This window comes from Pantherophis guttatus, chromosome 2 (genome assembly GCF_059756535.1).
Source record: "Pantherophis guttatus breed Tessera chromosome 2, ASM5975653v1, whole genome shotgun sequence".
Classification (NCBI taxonomy): domain Eukaryota; kingdom Metazoa; phylum Chordata; class Lepidosauria; order Squamata; family Colubridae; genus Pantherophis; species Pantherophis guttatus.
The window spans coordinates 104,598,765-104,617,277 of NC_142064.1; the positions used below are offsets into that span (position 1 = coordinate 104,598,765).

Sequence of the window (18,513 nt, forward strand, 5' to 3'; positions counted from 1 at the left end):
AATAGAAATAGAATAAAAACAATGCAGCCCCTCTCCAAATATTAGTGGAGTTAATGGCTATGGAAGTCAATCATACAAAGCCAACTGTTTCAAAGATGCCTAAACACAGGGCCCAGCATTATAAGAGGGAAAGACATTTCAGAGAACAGGTGCCTTGTAAGAAAACCTCCACCAACTGTCAAGGTGCAGGTTGCAGAGCAGAGAACAGGGCCTCGCTGGAGAATTGTATTGTTGGTAGCTGGAGACAAATTTAATTGAAGACAACTGTTTCAGTGTAGTAATACCAGCTCTCTGGGTGAGTACTAGGTTGGCAACCATCGCAGAGATACATGAATGATAATGTTCCCTATACAGGAGCCTAGTTGATGAACTGTAGGTTCCAGAATATTCTGAAGGAAAGTCCTAGAATTTCTGAATGGCACTGTAAGTAAATTGAGTCATTCCACCGAAAGACTGTTGGGAGGCCAAACTACAGTACTGTATCCCAATGCTTTGCTCCAGAACATGTGCAGGGCTGGGAATACATAACAGCACTCCAGCAGTTCCTAATCCATAGAGCCAATACAGGTTGATACTGAAATCAGTGGTATTTAAATATAGCAGAAAAATACCACAGGAGAACAAATTGAAAGCATTTTCAGAATGGAAAAGGGAAGTGATGAATGATGAATCATGCCTTACAATATCACAATGCAAATTTTGCCCATTACATAGTGGTGTATGCTGTTACATTGATATGTAACTTTTAAGTAGACACAAGAAAAAAAGGGCAGATGTTACACTATAATATCATGACACATGTTTTGTCATTTTGGCATCATGGACAGCAGTTGTTGGTTTGTCCATACCATGTCCATACTGATTATGTTCCTTTCGTGGGAAAGTAATCCATCACATTAGTTAGGGGAGATTCTCTTATAATTAGGCCAGAACAGAACTCAGACTGAAGCGGATCTAGAAAATCAGTACTTATTAATAGTTAATAATACACTATTTTGGAATTTCTTCTTTTAGAAAACAAGCAATGCTTACAACAAAACAGTTGGGCAAAATTTATTTTGAACGCTGTCTAGGTTGTATTTAAATTTTGGTTCAGGTTATTTAATATAGAATTCATTTGAAAATACATTATGCAAAGAATTTTGGAGCCAGCTAACTGCAGAAAATATACAAAATGTATAAGCCATCAGCTAGTGTTCTACCATTGCACTTTTTAAAAATAATAGGACTGTTGTTCTGTTAACTGTCCTTGTTTTTTTCCCCCAGAGTGGTTTATGTAGGATCAATATGATAAAGCTTTCAAAATTAGGCATGTAAGGGAAGGAAGCAAATTTAAAATATTTTTTTTATTTTCCTCTACAGTGTCATATATCTCTATATTTTATTACATCTACACTGCTCTACTCAAAAACATTTGCTACAAGCTTGTTTTTCTAGAGAGGCATTTTCATGCTCATGACATTTTCCATCTATATATTTTCTTCAGATTATGAATTTGATAATAAACTGCATTGAATTCAAAAAATTCATTTCTCACAAATATTCACATTCTGCCTTTCTTTTCATCAAAGAATAATCTAAAATACTGTTGTGTTCATTGAATTGTTTTCTTTATCAGTCAAATACACTTCTTTTCTGTCCTTTCTTTTTTCTTTCTTTCTTTCTTCCTTTCTTCCTTCTTTCCTTGACAGGTCATGGGTTATAGGTGCAATAGCTCTGCTCTGCCTATTGGGACTCACCTGGGCCTTTGGACTTATGTATATTAATGAAAGCACGGTGATCATGGCGTACCTCTTCACCATTTTCAATTCTCTGCAGGGAATGTTTATATTCATTTTCCATTGTGTTCTCCAAAAAAAGGTAAGGATGATGTGATGTTGATTTTGATGATGGTGGTGGTGGTGGTGGTGGTGATGTTGGATCTTTTAAAGAAAGCAAACCAGGTGCTTAATAGCCTAATAACCACAGCATTTTTTTAATATATACTTTGGTTTTTAATTGGTTTGCCTGACAATTAATAGAACCTATGAAAAAAAAGAGAGTAGTTATTAATGATTATGGAGCATTTCATGAAATGTACATTATTTAGAAACACATTTAAAAAATAATCCCTCTGAATTTCTCTCCGAATAGTACTATTCCAATTGATTTTACCTTGGCAGCAGTGTGGCACTAAAATCTGCAATTTTTCAGGAGGTTGACTGGCTTTTGTGGTAGAAGCTTTTGTGATAAGAGAGAACCAATTCGGTATAGTGGTGAAGGTACTAGGCTAAAAACCAGGATACCCTGTGTTCCAGTGCTGCTTTAGCTATGAAAGCAGCACTGGATGACCTTGGGCCAGTCCCTCTCAGTCAATCCAACCCATTTCACAGGGTTGTTGTTTTCGGGAAAATAGGAGGAGGAAGGTGTATTGGATGTGTTTCCTTCCTTGAGTTATTTGTAAAAATAATAAAGGTGGGATATAAATAAATAATGAAATATTCTTGAAGAATTTGCTTTTGGCGGATACTAGTACAAGCTGGTTTCATCTACTCCATCCAGATAAATGTAGAGTGGGGATTTTGTTAGCCATCAAACAAGATAAATTTTCAGTTTCAGTTTATTAGGATCAAAGATCAGCCAAAGGAACTTGCATTTCATTGAACATAATATTGGTATACATTAAAATATAGAACTTGGGGTGAAAAATATATTTTGAACTATGTCTTTTGAGATTAAGTAGTCTCAGTTTTCTTTAAAATCGTAGATCCATCTTTTGTACAGGTAGATACAGAAAATTATAGGCCAGAGAGTTTTAACATATCCTGGGTAAATTATTATTAATAAAATAAGAAAGCATATCTTGTCACATCTTGTTAAACAACAGAGTTTTTCTAATGTTAATCTTACTTCACAGCATTTAAAACTGCTTTTAATGTCAACAGACATATAAATGGGTGTGATCTACATAGGTTAACTTTATCCATTGGAATTTGAATTAGTTGTTTTCAAGTTGTTCCAGTGATTCAAGGTTTAGTCTTCAAAAAGACTTTGACAGAGTCTTTCAGTAAGACTCTAGAGTAAATTTAACACCATTGGGATAAGAGGAGAGGTTTAATTTCTGAGTAACTGAACTCAGTGGCTTGTGGGTTCTTTCTAACTCTTTGATTCATTGAAGTCCTTTAATGGATTGCTAACTGATTAAAGAACAGGGAACAGAAAGAAGGAATTAATGGATAATTTTCATAAGGTGGAAGTATCCAAAGTGAGGTCTCCTAAGGATTTGCAGTGAGATTGCTTTTTAATATATTCATAAACCACCTGGAATTACAGATGAGCAATATGGCATACATCTCCAAAATTAATCTTTCCAGCCTGGAAAAGGGACTTTAAAATGGCAAATGTAATTCACTGTAAGCAAGCAGCAAGTGATGAAGTGCCATCCAGGGCCTTAAAATTCTTGGCCACGTACCATATAGCAGCATGGAACCTTTAGAGGATTAGAAATATTTCTCCAATGCTTCCTGGAATAGCAATATGTCCACAGAATAATGCACATTGAGATGGTCAATCCATGTAGTAAAGAAAAGAAAAAGCAAACATTTAAAATGGACATGAGGAGACCGGTGTGAGTGGAAGCAGGGTTTTAGCAGGGAGATTAGCAAGGGAGTTCAAGGGGGAGACTCTTTTGGAGTGTGTACCCCCCCTTTTTTAAAAAAAAAATGATTTATATGCCGCCCTTCTCCGGAGACTCAGGGCGGCTTACAATGCGCTAAGCAATAGCTTTTCTTTTTCTTTTTACCTATCTTCTTCTTTCAGTCCAATCTAGTCTTCATCTAGAATGTCTCTGTGCTCAATACACCAAAGGAAGCAAAAAGTGAATATTTCTGTGGGAGTTTAGCTAGGAGAATTCATAGGGAAGGATCCAAGCAACATGGACAATGACCTGCAAAATAGATAGAATGGACACAGACCTAACAAAAGAGAAGGTGAAGTTGCATTATATGTAAAAAGAAAAAAATCACTACACCTGTACCCTTTGAATGCATATGGATTCAAAGGAAAGAAGAATGACATTGCTATAGGTGTATATTACAGGCCACCCAACCAAGAAGAAGAAATAGATGAACTTTTTGCTAACCAGGTAATTAATGTATGTAAGAAACATACCACAGTAGTAATGGGGAACTTTAACTACCGTGACATCAACTGGGAAACAGACTCTGCATGAAGTGAGGGATTCCTTATGAGGCTAGGTTCCTTATGAGCCTAGCTGACAACTTTGTCATCCAAAAAGTAGAGGGAACTAAAGGGTCAACTATATTGGATTTAATTCTTACCAAAAGAGATGAAATGATAGAGGGGGTTGAAGTTGCAGGAACCTTGGTGGAGAGAGATCATGTCATATTTGAATTCAATATAATGCATACACACATACTGTAATAGTACAAAATCAAACTAGTAAGACTTTAAAAGAGCTGATTTCAAAAAACTTTGAGTTTGGGAAGGATTCCATGGATTAAAATCTTAAAGATGAAAATAACTCAAGAAACTTTGGAAACTCTGAAAATATGGTTATAAAAGTCCAGTGCACCACAATACTGCTGAAAAAGAAGAGTAAGAAATCCAAGTAAAACCAGCATGGTTGTATAAAGAACTCTATGATAAACTAAAAGACAAAAGGAATAAGTATAAAAAATGGAAAGCGGGATGCATAACTAAGGCAGAATACCAGCATTTAGCCTGAATCTGCTAGGATGAAGTCAGGAAAGCTAAGGCTCAGAATGAACTAAGACTTGCAACAAATGTCAAAAATAATTTTAAAAGTTTCTTTCAACATGTAACAAACAAGAAAAAGGTCAAGGAAACAATTGGTCCACTAATGGGAGAAGATGTCAAGGAAATGCAGGCAGCAGGGAGAAAGCAGAGTTGCTTAATTCATTCTTTGTATCTGTCTTATATGCAAAAAGAAAAAAATAGCCCAAACCTACCAAAACAGAGCCATAAAATACAAATTAAAACAGGCAAGAAAATGGTAAGAGAACATCCGTCTGCCTAGATGAGTTCAAATCACCAGGACCAGATGGATTGACTAGAGTTCTGAAGGAGCTGGCAGACATGATCTCAGAATCACTGAACTATATTGTTCAAAGATCCTGGAGCACAAGGGAACTATCAGAGGACTGGAAAAGAGCAATGTGGTTCTCATTTTCAAAAAAGGGGGAAAATGGAGCCAGGAAACTGCAGACCAATCAGCCTGACATCAGTATCTGGGAAGATCCTGGAAAAGATAATCAAGAAATAGAACTGCAAACACCTAGAAGTAAGCAAAGTTATAACCAGAAGCCAACATGGGTTTGACAAAAACGTGCCAAACAAATCTTATTTCATTCTGTGACTGAATTAGTGGACCAGTGAAATAATGTGGACTTTGATTTGATTTTTGATTTTGATTTTCATTTTATTGAACTTCTATACCGCCCTTCTCCCAAAGGACTCAGGGCGGTGTACAGCCATATTAAAACACATATAAACTCACAAAATTTAAAAACAATTAAAACGAATATATAAAAATTTGGCCCATAAAGTTAAAAGCTAACAAACACCCAATTTAAAATTCATATTAAGCCAGCCGGGCCTGTTGGACATAGTATACTTGGATTTTGGTAAGGCATTTGACAAAGTGGACCTCCAACTACTTCTTAGTAAATTAGAAAAATGTGGGCTAGGTAGCATCACCACCAGATGGATTTGTAACTGGCAGACAAACCACACTCAACATGTAGTCCTTAATGGAACTATATCTACATGGAGGGAAATAAGCAGTGGGGAACCCCAAGATTAGATCCAGCACTCTTCAATATCTTCATAAATTATTTAGAAGGGGAACTCATCAAATTTGCAGATGACACCAAGCTAGCACGAATAGCCAACACCTCAGAAGAGAGGCTCGGGATTCAGAAGGATCTCAACAGACTTGAACACTAGGCTCTATCTAGCAAAATGAAATTCAGTTGTGAGAAAAGTAAGGTTTTATACTTAAGCAAAAAAAATCTGAAATGTACAAGTATAGAATAGGTGGTACCTGGCTCAATAGCAGTAACTGTGAGAGGGATTGTGGAGTCCTAGTGGACAATCATTTAAATATGAGCCAATACAATCCTAGATTGCATTAACAGAGGGATAGAATCAAGATCACATGTGGTGTTAGCACCACTTTATAATATTTTGGTAAGACCAAACTGCATTCAGTTTTGGTCACCATAATGTAAAAAAAAATGTTGAGACTCTGGAAAGAGTGCAGAGAAGAGCAACAAAGATGATTAGGGGGCTGGAAGCTAAAACATATGAAGGAATTGGGTATGTCTAGTCTAGTGAAAAGAAAGACCATGGGTGACAAGATATCAGTGTTCCTATATTTGAGGGGCTGCCACAAAGAAGAGAAGTGTTCAGCTCATAGCATCAGAAGGCAGGACAAGAAGCAGTGGATGAAAAATAATCAAGAACAGAACCAAGCTAGAACTAAGGAGAAATTTCCCAACAGTGAGAACAATTAACCAGTGGAATGCTTGCCTTCAGAAGGTGTGAATGATCCATCACCAGAGGTGTTTAAGAAGAGATTGGATAGCCATTTATCTGAAATAGTTTAGAGACTCCTGCTTCTTAATCTGGTCCCTTCCAACTCTGTAATTCCATTAACTATCTGTTCTGTTAAATAGTGAAGCTGATTAGCACCTTTAAAAAGTGATTGTGTTACCCTTGGATCTGTAATATCTAGGAGGAGGAGGAACCAAAAAAAATCAGACCTGCATACTGAACTCCAGAAAACCAGACTTTGAGTTGCTCAGGGGAAATGTAGGTGAGATCCAGTGTCTTGAAATCCTAAAAAAGAAAAACATCCAGGAGGGATAGGAGATGGGAAACTCTATAAAATGAGATATTGAAGAAGCCATCAGAAACTATTCCCATAAGAAGAAAAAAAATGGGACAAAAGCTAAAGAATGCAGAATTTTCTAAAATGTTGAAAAGCAAAAAGAATATGCTTAGCCAATGGAAAGAGGGATGATTACAAGACAATTTCTAGAAAGGACCTCTATCAGATAAACTAAATCTCAAAATGAGTTGAGACTTAGGAGAGATACCAAAATAAATAAATTAAAAGGGTATGTTAGAAATAAAAGGAAAACCAGAGACAATATAGATCCACTAATGAGGAGAAAGTGGTGTACAATATTCAACCTTTTTAACAGATTTAGTATGTAAAAATAGGATGATTGAAAAGTGGCTTTCCAGCAAGCCAGAAACACGTAGTCATATTTGTTCTCCCTTTCACTGATATCCAAAGTTACTTCGTTAGCACCTATGTATTATTTTGCAACAGCCTAACATAGAACTCATTTTTTCATCAATAAGACTACATAGAAACTGGCCATCGAATGGCATGTCTTAATTTTAAGAATGACCATCTACCTCGAAAGGTCAGTCAGCAAGTTTGAGCCATGGCTAGACTTGATGTCTGCTACTTTTCATCGGGTTCATTTCCACTTGAGTAAAAGGGCAGGGACCTATTAAAATTGTTCATCTTTTCATGACCTATTTGGAAATGGAAATGTTATGAGACTATTGTGAGTCACTTTAGCACAGTTCATCATGGAAAAATAGCATGCATATAAGGATAGTAATGGAAGGATGACTTTGAAATCCAATATATGGCCTGGGGAGCACATATACAAAAGGCAGGGTGGCACATAAGAACTCACTGTTTCATGCCATGGTTGGAAAAGGGTGGATAAATGTAACAAGTTTAGCCTTAACTATATGATGTATGATGTATTCTGGCACCCTGAAAAGGCCCAGTAGTTTCTCAGTCACTGATTAGTCCCAAGGATTACTACTATAATTATACAGTATTACTACTCTTACTACTGCTGCTGCTGCTGCTGCTCAAACTAAATAACAGCTACAACAGGTACCTTTTTTGTTTGTTTTGAATAAGGAATCAGCAGTGAAATGGTCAAACTCAAATCAATTGGCAGCTAAAACAAAAAAAAATGTAATTAAAAACTTATCCAACTTGAAGAATGGTTAAAATAGCAAATGTAGCTTGATGGGACTACAAGTTGTAAGACAAAGCGAAATCCCTATATAATATATAGGGATTTATATATATATCCCTATATAATCCCTATATAATAATAATAATAATAATAATAATAATAATAATAATAATAATAATAATAATGAAGAAATTGCAGCTTCCTGCAATAACACCAGCGGAACAGCAAAAAACTGTGCTACTTGGAACATCGTACATTTTAAGAAGATACGTGGTTGAGACCTAAGATGCAGCAGCCCGTATCAACCATCAGCGCCAGTCAATGATATTTGTGATACATTTTTAAATGTTCAGTTGACTGAGTTTCATGTTTAATGAATAAAAGAGATGATGATGATGATGATGATGATGATGATGATGATGATGATGATGATGATGATATCCCAAAAATATTGGATGGCTCTTATAAAATATGCATGTTAACAAAATTTCCATCTGTCAGTTTCAAAAGGCCACATTGCTTGGATCCACAACATATACTACACCAATTCATTATGACATCCAATGTCCTAGGGAAGAACTGGATGGAATGAAGGCCAAAACCTGCTAAATCAGCTGTGATTTCACATTTTTGTGTCTTTAATAATTTATTGTTTAGCTATTACGCCAAATCAAAATAAAAAAATATTTTATAGAATGATAAGACCACTTGTTATGAAGTAGAGTAAAAGACATACCAGTAATTAAATGAAAATGAAAATGGTATTTCTGTGTCATCCCTATCATTAACCAGCCAGATCCACATACAGTATGCAGTTCTCAGTTGTGCTATTTTGTTCAGATAAGAGCCATATTATATATAATTTTGGAGCTCTGACCTCACATGAAATAAGTTGCTTTAATGCAAAGATCCCAAAATGCTGTCTAATGTGGAATCCAAGATATGACTCTCTCTTTCTTATACAGTTGACATTCAAATAATATAAGTGCTGTGTCCTCTATCTCTGGAGCTTCAAAAAGGAAAGTACTTTCATCATAAGAAACTTGGCTAAACCTTCCATTTTTAACCATTGTGTCCAGCTGCCCAAATCTCACTCAAGTAAATACATCCCTAAGGTTCTTGAGCATTTCTGTATTTAATACTTAGTAATTTGGAAGATGTGTTTAAAGTAGCTAATCCATTTCAATGTGCTAGCTTACTGAGGATAGCAGTATCTTTCGGAGTATCTATAGTATATCCAAAATTCTTTGTGCAGAAATCTTTTCTCTTGTCTCCCAGAAAAAGTCAGGCAAGAAAGAGAGAGGCAATATATTCTTGATTTGTCAGTTGTGCAATCCAAAAGGTCCCAATTGAGATTTTGCCTATTCTATTAGATACAATTTTTGAGGTCTTCAGTTTCATAGCTTTGATTTGCACCAATAATTGGATAGCCTGATTTTAGACAAAGAACAAATTGTTTAAATTCCTAATTCAAGTCTAAACTCTGCAGGTGAGGTTCTTTTATCCACACCCGGCTACTCAGAATACACTAGCATCACTACTCAGATGCTATGATTGTGTTTGTTCTAGTAATGGCATGGGTTGTAAATCCCAAACTTCATCTCCATATAAAAGCAGTGTGGTAGTGTTGATTCTGCATGCATAGAATCTGAATCAAATGCTTTGTAATTTTTAATATTGAATTTCTACCTGCCCTTCTCTGGGTGAACTCCTTCAATGATGAGGGAATCAAGATCCAGTCTCATATAAGACTACATATAAATAAGGAAAGGTGTTGGCTTGCTCAGTTGACTCACCATTTAATAGCCATCTATGGCTGAGATGGTGTTTTTAAAAACCATGATCTTTATTTTGATGTATTAATAATCAAAGAATTATTAGGGCAGTAGTAGCCAAGTCTTAACAATCTGTGCAACCCAAAATAGAATAGTAAAAATCATATTGTCAACATATAGCAACTTATGTCGAGTACCTTAGTCATGTATAGTACAGAATCGTTCATCAGTCGTGGTAAGTCATTAACATATAGAGTGTATAGCAATGGTGCAACTATGCACCTTTGTCTTACTCCTTTGTAAGTAAGACAGTCAATCCTCCTTGTCATGACTTCTTTAGCCCTAAACCACACCCTGAAGCAGTTTACAATATATTCTTTACAGTATTTGTATAAAGGATTTTGGTCAGTGCAAGATGGCTGTGTTCTGTATTGAGGACAATTAATTTCAATTTCCTCTGTAATATTTTTCTATTTACTCAAATGCTGCACTAAGGTTTATGAAGGCAGCAATCAGCTGTGTCCCCTTACTGACATATTTGGTATTTAGATGGTTCAAGACAAAGCAATAGTGGATTGAACATGCCTGAAGCCAGCTTGTTCTTCTGCAAGAATGCACAGTATTTGTCAGCTACCCAACTCTCAACTCTCCTCAAGAGGAAGCTGGCATATATTTTAGCCATAATATCTATTAGATGCATGAGCCTCTAATTGCTAGAATCCTTTTTAGGAACTACAACTGTCATCTTCCCCCTGACTGTGATATGGCAGATACTATTTATATGTATAAATAAACCCACCAAGAGAGGGGCTCGTGGTTGGGTATTTTTTGAATAACTTGGCTGGTAGAAAGCCCTCAACAGGGCTTTATTTATTGCTCTTCATGCTTTTTGTAATAGATTTAATCTTGTTTTTCTAATACTGGTGGTCAGAGGGGTATAGTTTCAGTAGGTGGTAAATTGCTATTTAGTAACTGTTTCTCAACAGGTTCCAGAGAGCAAACAGGTGATGATAATAATTTTCCCAATCCTCGGCTGTGATTGGTATATTGAATGTGAATCTCCATTCTTTCAGGATCCCAGCTACAGAGTGCCAAAATATAGCTGAATTATGACTTCTTGCTGACAGCTCATGTCCTGACCAATTTGAAGCAGCATGGCTTTTTCCCCCTGTGATTTAAAGAGCTTTTTGTATCCTCTTCTTAAAGACAGCATCCTAGCCTTATATATAAAATAATGCCTCTGAGCAAATCTCATAACTGTGTCTTCAATTGCTTTTTCATCAAATGACATTCATTGTCAAACCTGGGAAACTTTTGGAGGAGGGTTTGGATAATAGATCTTTTTCTCAACATGTGGCACAAATTTATGAATGCATAGAAGACTGACTGTGGACTGCTAAGACCCAACTGATAGCATTCTCTGATTTGAGACTATACAGCATTACTTTGGTAGACATACTTTGGACCATATTAACTGTTTTATTTTATTCTGACTCATCTCTCAATTAGTTATAAACCATGTTATATGAGTTTAAGTCCAAACAGACTAGGAAGTTCCCACTCACTGGCTGGTGATCACTCTCTCTTGGATAGATAATGACCTCTGAGAACGTCAGCTTTACTTTTTGATACACAAATTAAATCTAACCTGTTTGAGTGTAAGGTCGATGGATGGGTATACAGAATCATTATCCTTGCCTCCCAGAATTAGAAGATCACATTTAAAAATCAGCAATGTCAAGTTTAGACCATTATCTTTTGAATGCCAATGATGATTATCAAAAAAAATTATTTGGGAATTCACTATATTGACTGTAATCATATCATGTAATAAAGGGATGTATTTGGTGGAATATAAACATTTACCAGTACAAGCTCAACATTTTTATATCTGAATTTCATGGCCAATATATGAAGAAAGTTATTCCTATTATATGATTTCTCACCCTGCCATTGCAATTCTTCCTTAGTAAGAATACATAATCCCCTCAAAGCTCTCCCTTTGTACTTTAATTTTTGGGCAACATTGAAAATCTGGGAGTTGTGATGGGTCACTCTCTCCTGCCAAACAGGAGTCTTGTAAAGCTATTTTATCAAATTCAGAAAAGAATCTCACCAAATCAATTAGTATTCTATACTAGAAACTATTCTAGAATTGTTTCAAATTCAATTCAATTTTATTTTGAGCTCAGAAATTAGGAATTTCATTTTGGACACCTTTCTGAAATGATAGGGACACAATTGGGACACTTCCAGGTAGAACATGTATGTGGAATTCGCTCTTATACTTGGCATAATTCTAACCTTTTTTTAAAAGCGACCAATTAAACTCTGTAGGTATTCATACATCTAATGACACCAAGGACACATTCTAGGTGGAATTCAGATGGCAAAATACAGTATATGTTAGCTAATTATTTCCCCCTTCAATATCTTTAAGTCCAGTTGAGAAAAGTAATGCAAAATAGCTAAACAGAATTTCCAGAATCTGAAGCATTATACTTCAGAAGTGAGTAACTGGATATAAAGGCTTTCTGGGAGAAGATGTCTAGTTACCACTGAAGAGAAAGCATTATACAATACTGATCCTTGATTTGAATGGGAAGCAGGAGCCTTCCAATCTTAGACAAGTAAACAGTTCTCTAGCATATGGTGAATTAAAAATGATTAGTATATTTAGCTTAGCTCTGTGATATCATGGGCATTATTTTACCTGGATTGAATGTTAGTAATTCTTTTTGGTGAGTTCTTGTAAGCATGTGATTATGTCATCAATATCTATCTACCCAGCTTCTCTTGGACTTTAATTCTAAGAAACTGAGAATATTTCTTAATAATCAGTGCAACTTCTCCTCCTTTTCCATTGTTCATGTTCTTTTAAAGAAATTCTATCTTTTCATTGCTGTATTTCACTTATAGATTTCTTATTAGGTCTCAGTTAATAGATACAACCATAATCTTATTAGAATATAGAAAGTGAAAATAATGAAATTTATGAGTAATGATCTTTCTGAATTTTTTAATTTAACTACTCTCTCACATCCTCATACTGGGCACAAATCATTTGTCATGTCATTTTTTTTATTGTAGGAAAAGAAAGGTAGAATACTAATAAACCAATAAAAGAAGTCCTTACATTAAGTCCTTCTGAATAGCAATCTCCAACTAGCACAAAATTCAGCTGAAACATTTTTAATCAAGAAGAAATTTCTTATCACAGTTTAGCCAGCAGTGAAATGGCCTCATGGAATGGAATTTGAGTTAGAAGTTGGTTGAGAATCATTTTGTATGGCTTGCATTAATAGCCAGAAAACTGTTTGTCTGGAACTGCAGTTGATTTATTTATTTAGAATCGATTGGTTGAATTGGTTATTAATTCTACTTTTCTATTCATATTGAATATTTAAGGAGCAACTAAAACACAATATTCAAAATTTAAAACAAATATTAACATTATAATAGGAAAATATTTAAGTAAGGTTTATTTTCATTTCCAAATTTATTCTCTGTTTTTTTTCCCTGTATTTATACATTTCTACTGCAATAGACTTTGGCTAAATGCAAATAAATATTGACTTAACAATTAATAGAATATAGGGGTTTTTCATGTAAATTGATTAAAAATGTAAATTATAAAAATACCTGCGTTTTAGTGGCTATATTACGAATAATAATTTGCTAAGAAATTAAATGGAATAGAGTTGGCAAGAAACATAAGTGACCCTGAGGCAATAGACTTTGGCTAAATGCAAATAAATATATTATATTTCTTCTGATCAATGTAGCCATTGATAGGCTACATATTGTTCTATTCTACTTCATATTGAAGAGGTTTTAAATGAACTTGCTCTGCTTTATGTTTTCTCATGCTCTTAAGTTTGCTGGTTTATATTTTAAAGTTTAAAAAATTCAATCATCTTGTACTAATCTATGTTGAAAGGTGATTGAATGAACCATAAATGCAAAGATGTAGAGCATATTGGCAGAGGAAAATGGAAATTTCTGAATTAGATAGATAAACTTTCCTTTTGTACCTCCAAAATACTTAATTTTATTTCTTATTACTCCTTGAAAAGTCTGGATTTTTAATTGAACACCTTCATAGCAAATACTATATATTTTAAAATATGACAGTAGCAGCCCTAATAGATATCCAGAAACAATTATAGTTGAATCAATTTCCCAATACAAAATCATTTTCAAAATTGAAGAATGGATTTCCTGCTAATAAATATCACAATTTAATTTGTTAGGTACGTAAAGAATATGGGAAATGCCTGCGTACACATTGTTGTAGTGGGAAAAGTACAGAGAACTCCATCGGCTCAGGAAAAACTTCTGGGTCACGAACTCCTGGACGGTACTCCACAGGATCACAGGTAAAAAGTATTTCTTAAGTTGAACAATTTGTTACCTTGCCCAAATAATTAACTTTTCAGTCATAATTATTAGAGTTCTTTTCAGCTCAGTTTCTATAGCAGTTTGCTTATATAGTATCTACACAGTAGGAAAATGGGTTGACTGGGATTTATAAAATATAAGATTTTCACTGCATGTCAGATTCTGCCCCAAATTTCTGTGTTTTGAGAGAAAAAAATTATTTAGCTGTTGTTATTAATTGCATCCCATTGTTACTTTTTAAAAAACGTGTTCAACATGGCTAACAGGAAAAAAAATAGAAAATATTACAAAAATACAGTCTTAAAAGTATTGTCATCCTGACTTGTTCAGAACTTTGAAAAGCTCAAAATGAAAAGTTCATTTTGGCCAGGGGTCCCATTTTTTGTCATGCATGCCTAGGCACAGATCCTTCATTTCTCTTTGAGGGCAACATTATAGCACTTTTGATAATATGCAATTATCTTTTTTCCTATGTAATTTATTTCTAGAAATATTAACAAATCCTTGGAAGGAGATGTGGACAGGAATAAGCAATATACAGTTAACAATGAGTCCCTGTAACTGGTTTTCCCTTAGTCTTGGTACTCTGATCTTGAGGGTCATAAGCTTTTCCTTCATGTGATTGCAGAGTTGTCTTTTGTGTCTTGGGGAAGACTTGATGGGTATCTATATATGTTTTAGGCATTTAGTTAAAAGAAGCTTACTGCAATTGCGCATCACAACTACAAGCAAATCATTGGATGTAAATCATGAAAGCCACAGAGGTACAGAAAGCCCTCCATTAATGCTCTGGCACTTAAAACTTTCATGATGTCTCCAAAATCCTCTGGAAATTATCATGCTTTGCCTCGTGCTTGTTCAATGTCAACCACTCAAAGTCACTAGCATTCAAGCAATAGAATGAGTGAGTGAGTGAGTGAGTGAATGAGTGAGTGAGTGAGATTGGTGTGACTTTGGGTTCTTCCGCATAAATTGTTAACCAGCAATGCTTCAGCAGTATTATTGAGAGGCTTGAACAGATCACATCAGCTTCACTTTGCCCTGTTCCAGCATGCATGGCAGCTTGCAGTTGAGCTTCCTTGTCTCATCTGCTCCATGTGTGATATTTTCCAACTTATACTTGCACTTAATTTTATTAAGGCAATGTCTGTCTTCCTATTGGTCACTCTGTGGAGCTACTGGTACATATATATCTTTCTGTTCACTGGTCGCAGTTTCTACAAACATTCTGTATACAATGAGAAGGACAAGCCCCTATAAATCCTGACTGGTTCACCATTTCCTATTTGCATGTACAACAGGTATATCAATGGTTAAGCCAAGTGAGAGATGATCAGAAAGGACTGGATTTTTCACACACATACAATGCACCCTACAGTAAAAAGAAGACAGGCTAAAAAATGTGTAAATATACCAAATTTGGGTAGAGATTCTTGGAAACAGGCGACCCCTTGGATAACCCGGTCCCAAACCATGTAGGGCTTTAAAGGTGACAACCAGCACCTTAAATTGCACCCAGGAACATACCAGTAACCAATGCAGCTCATGCACAAGTGGTGTTATATGTGTGTTGCATATCTGGCACCTTTTATTACCCATGCAGCCACATTCTGCATCAGTTGAAGCTTTTGAATCTTCTTCAGGGGCAGCCCCATGCAGAGCACATTTGCAGTACCTAAATGAGAGGTTACAAGGGCTTGAGTTACTATGAACAGGGCCTCTAGGTCTGAGAATAAATGCAACTGACACACCATGTGAAGGTATACAAAGTCTCTCCTAGCCATGGCTACCAACTGCAGGAGCCATGAGTCTAGGAGGAGCCCTGGATTGTGCACAGGGTCTAACCCCATCTGCAACTAAAGATGGAAAATCATTGTCTCCACAGGGTCCAAGAACCCATAGCAACTCTGCTTTGCTAGGGTTGAGTTGGAGCTTGTTTCGTCCAGTCCCCCAAATATGCCACTGTTATAGAAAGATGGGATATTTAATTTATTTTCTTTTTTGGGGGGAAGGGATTTGTTTATAAATATAAAACGGAGAAGATGAGCACTGAATGGCTGTGATGGGCAGGAATGAAACTTTATCAACTGCTACCAGATCTGGTCAGATTAGCCATAATAAAATGTTTCTAGTACCTTGCTGAGCGAAATGGTATGAACAGCCCTGCTTTATTCTAATTTTGAAATAAAGAGAAAAACGGATAATGGAACAGTCTGTCATCTGGAAATGTCCATAATTATCTGGATGAACAGTTTTAGAGAAAAGGGAAAAAATTGTTGTAAATAAAAAAGATCCTCTCTCTCTCTCTCTCTCTCCCTCCCTCCCTCTCTCCCTCTCTCTCTTTTTCCCTCTCTTTCCTCCTCCCCTCCCCCTCTCTCTCCCTCCCTCTCTCTCTTCCCCCCCTTCTTCCTTTTTTGCTGTTTCTGCTTGGACACTTGAATGAGCTGCCTTCCCACAACCCAATGTTTTATTCTATAGCCCAACTTCCAATGCTGTAGCCCCTTTTTTGTAGTAGACCCATCAAGTTACTCACAATTCCCTTTCAGTGCCTTTCAGGGTGCTGATTTCAGATTCTTCTCCATTATTCTCTCAATTTGCTTTACAATAAATATCATGAAACAGTTCAGCCTTCTCTATGTTCCTTTCAAAGGAGACATGTTCCTCATTTCTTTCTTTCCTCCTATTATTATCAACAGCTGCCTCAGACTTAACTTGCCCATTTCCTATATAATGCGCTTCCAAAAAAGACTAAAATAGTGACACTACATTTTTTTTAAAAAAAGACAAAACACTGGTGCAGTTTCCTATTTTGAGCTTGTCCTTTAAAGGGGGCTCTGCTACATCAGAATAGGTTGTATTGTTGGGAAGGAAATGAGATAAACAAAAAAAGAAAACTGAAGCCCTGAAGAGCTAGGAGAGAACAGAAGCAGCAATGAAAGGGAGAGAGTGACACCAGAATGGCAGCAGTGGTCCAGAGACATCAGAGGACCCAAGCTTTTAACAGAAGTTCAGTCACTGGTAGCATGCCAGAAAACAGCTCACAGTGCTGACATTGAAGAGCAACCCAAAGACTAGTTGCTCCTTTGAGATTTCAAGAACGTATCTAAGGGTACAGCTTCAGGCCACAGCAGTTATAAGCAGCAGAAGAGAGCCTATGAAAAAAAAACCCAAATCCTTGAGGACCCAGATTGTGGGGGCAATAAGCCAACTTTGTATAGAACAACACCGCTTGGGGAGGGGGGCGAAAGCCCTAATAAGCAGGCATATACAAAAAAGTATGCAGGCTATTGCTATAATGCACTGTAAGCCGCTCTGAGTCTACGGAGAAAGGCGGCATATAAATTGGACTAATAAATTGGACTAATAAATAAATCCTATCTGACTGCAGGACCAAGTGCTAGATAGCTCGTTCTACCTCGTCCACACCATGTGACCTTGAAGCAGGTTTTCACTGTGAAAAAATATACTTTGCAATAAGTATAGCACAGAAAGCATAGCATAAAATATAAGTTATTGGTTAAGAGATAAAATAGGATCTTGGATTATAAGTGATAAGACTAGTGGCATAGGGATAGAATACATGAGTAGGTTAAACAACTTTAGGAGGAATGTTTAAGAACAAACAAGATTAAACACTCAGTTGTATAAAACTTTTTATAATAAAAAGCGTGCTTATAGGAATTGCCTTCTTCCCTGCCTGACTGTGTCCCCATCCCCAAATTGGACCTATAACTCTTACCTTCTGCTATTTTAGCAAGTATTTGTCTGCCACTTTCTTTTTGGCTTGGTCTTCTCTTCTCCTGCAAACAGGGGCTCTTCCTTATAATCTTCCTATTGCAGAAAGGGGAAGAAGGGTACACTGAAACTCTGGTCAGACTTTCACCACAAGAATCTCGGTACAGAGAGCTGAGAAATGCTTCATGCTAGCTTTTTTACAGATGGACTTGGTGGTTAACTTGGGCACCACACCAGAGACTCATCTCTCCCGGCATTGATCGTTCAACATTTAGTTTTTAGTTGGTAAATACAGGAACAGATTCAAGAATGAGGGCGGGAAGGGGGGGCGTTGCAAACTTACTTTTGCATTAAAATGCATAAGGAATTTTCTTCTTTACCTTTACTTAGGAAACAGCACATGGGCGTGTGTGTGTGATAAAACACACTGCAACAAAGCAACACAAATTACGTGCATGCACTTGATGTCATGACACAGGTGTTAAAGGGCAGTATTGTGTCACAGTACTATGTCAGAATGCACATTTTGTTGCTTTGGCATTGAATGGACTTCTGTGAAATAGTAT

The 18,513-nt window shown here is 36.2% G+C and overlaps 1 protein-coding gene and 1 long non-coding RNA gene across 54 annotated transcripts in view; one reads left to right on the plus strand and one right to left on the minus strand.

The window, feature by feature from the left end:
- ADGRL3 (adhesion G protein-coupled receptor L3) overlaps window positions 1–18,513 on the plus strand; it is a 624,693-nt gene that overhangs the window by 523,127 nt on the left and 83,053 nt on the right. For all 50 annotated transcript variants that reach the window (XR_015732755.1, XR_015732756.1, XR_015732757.1 and 47 more), the window contains 2 exons: window positions 1,692–1,860; window positions 14,065–14,190. Coding sequence is in view for 47 of the 50 variants with exons in the window: in XM_087888346.1 (XP_087744472.1) it covers window positions 1,692–1,860; window positions 14,065–14,190 (295 nt within the window). In the remaining 3 variants the exon portion in view is untranslated. The remainder of the gene's footprint in view (window positions 1–1,691; window positions 1,861–14,064; window positions 14,191–18,513) is intronic.
- Window positions 1,332–18,513, minus strand: part of LOC117661860 (uncharacterized) — a 66,627-nt gene continuing 49,445 nt past the window's right edge. For all 4 annotated transcript variants that reach the window (XR_009622284.2, XR_004590151.3, XR_015732758.1 and 1 more), the window contains 2 exons: window positions 17,952–18,043; window positions 1,332–2,024 (listed from right to left, as the gene is read on the minus strand). This is a non-coding gene — a long non-coding RNA (uncharacterized LOC117661860). The remainder of the gene's footprint in view (window positions 2,025–17,951; window positions 18,044–18,513) is intronic.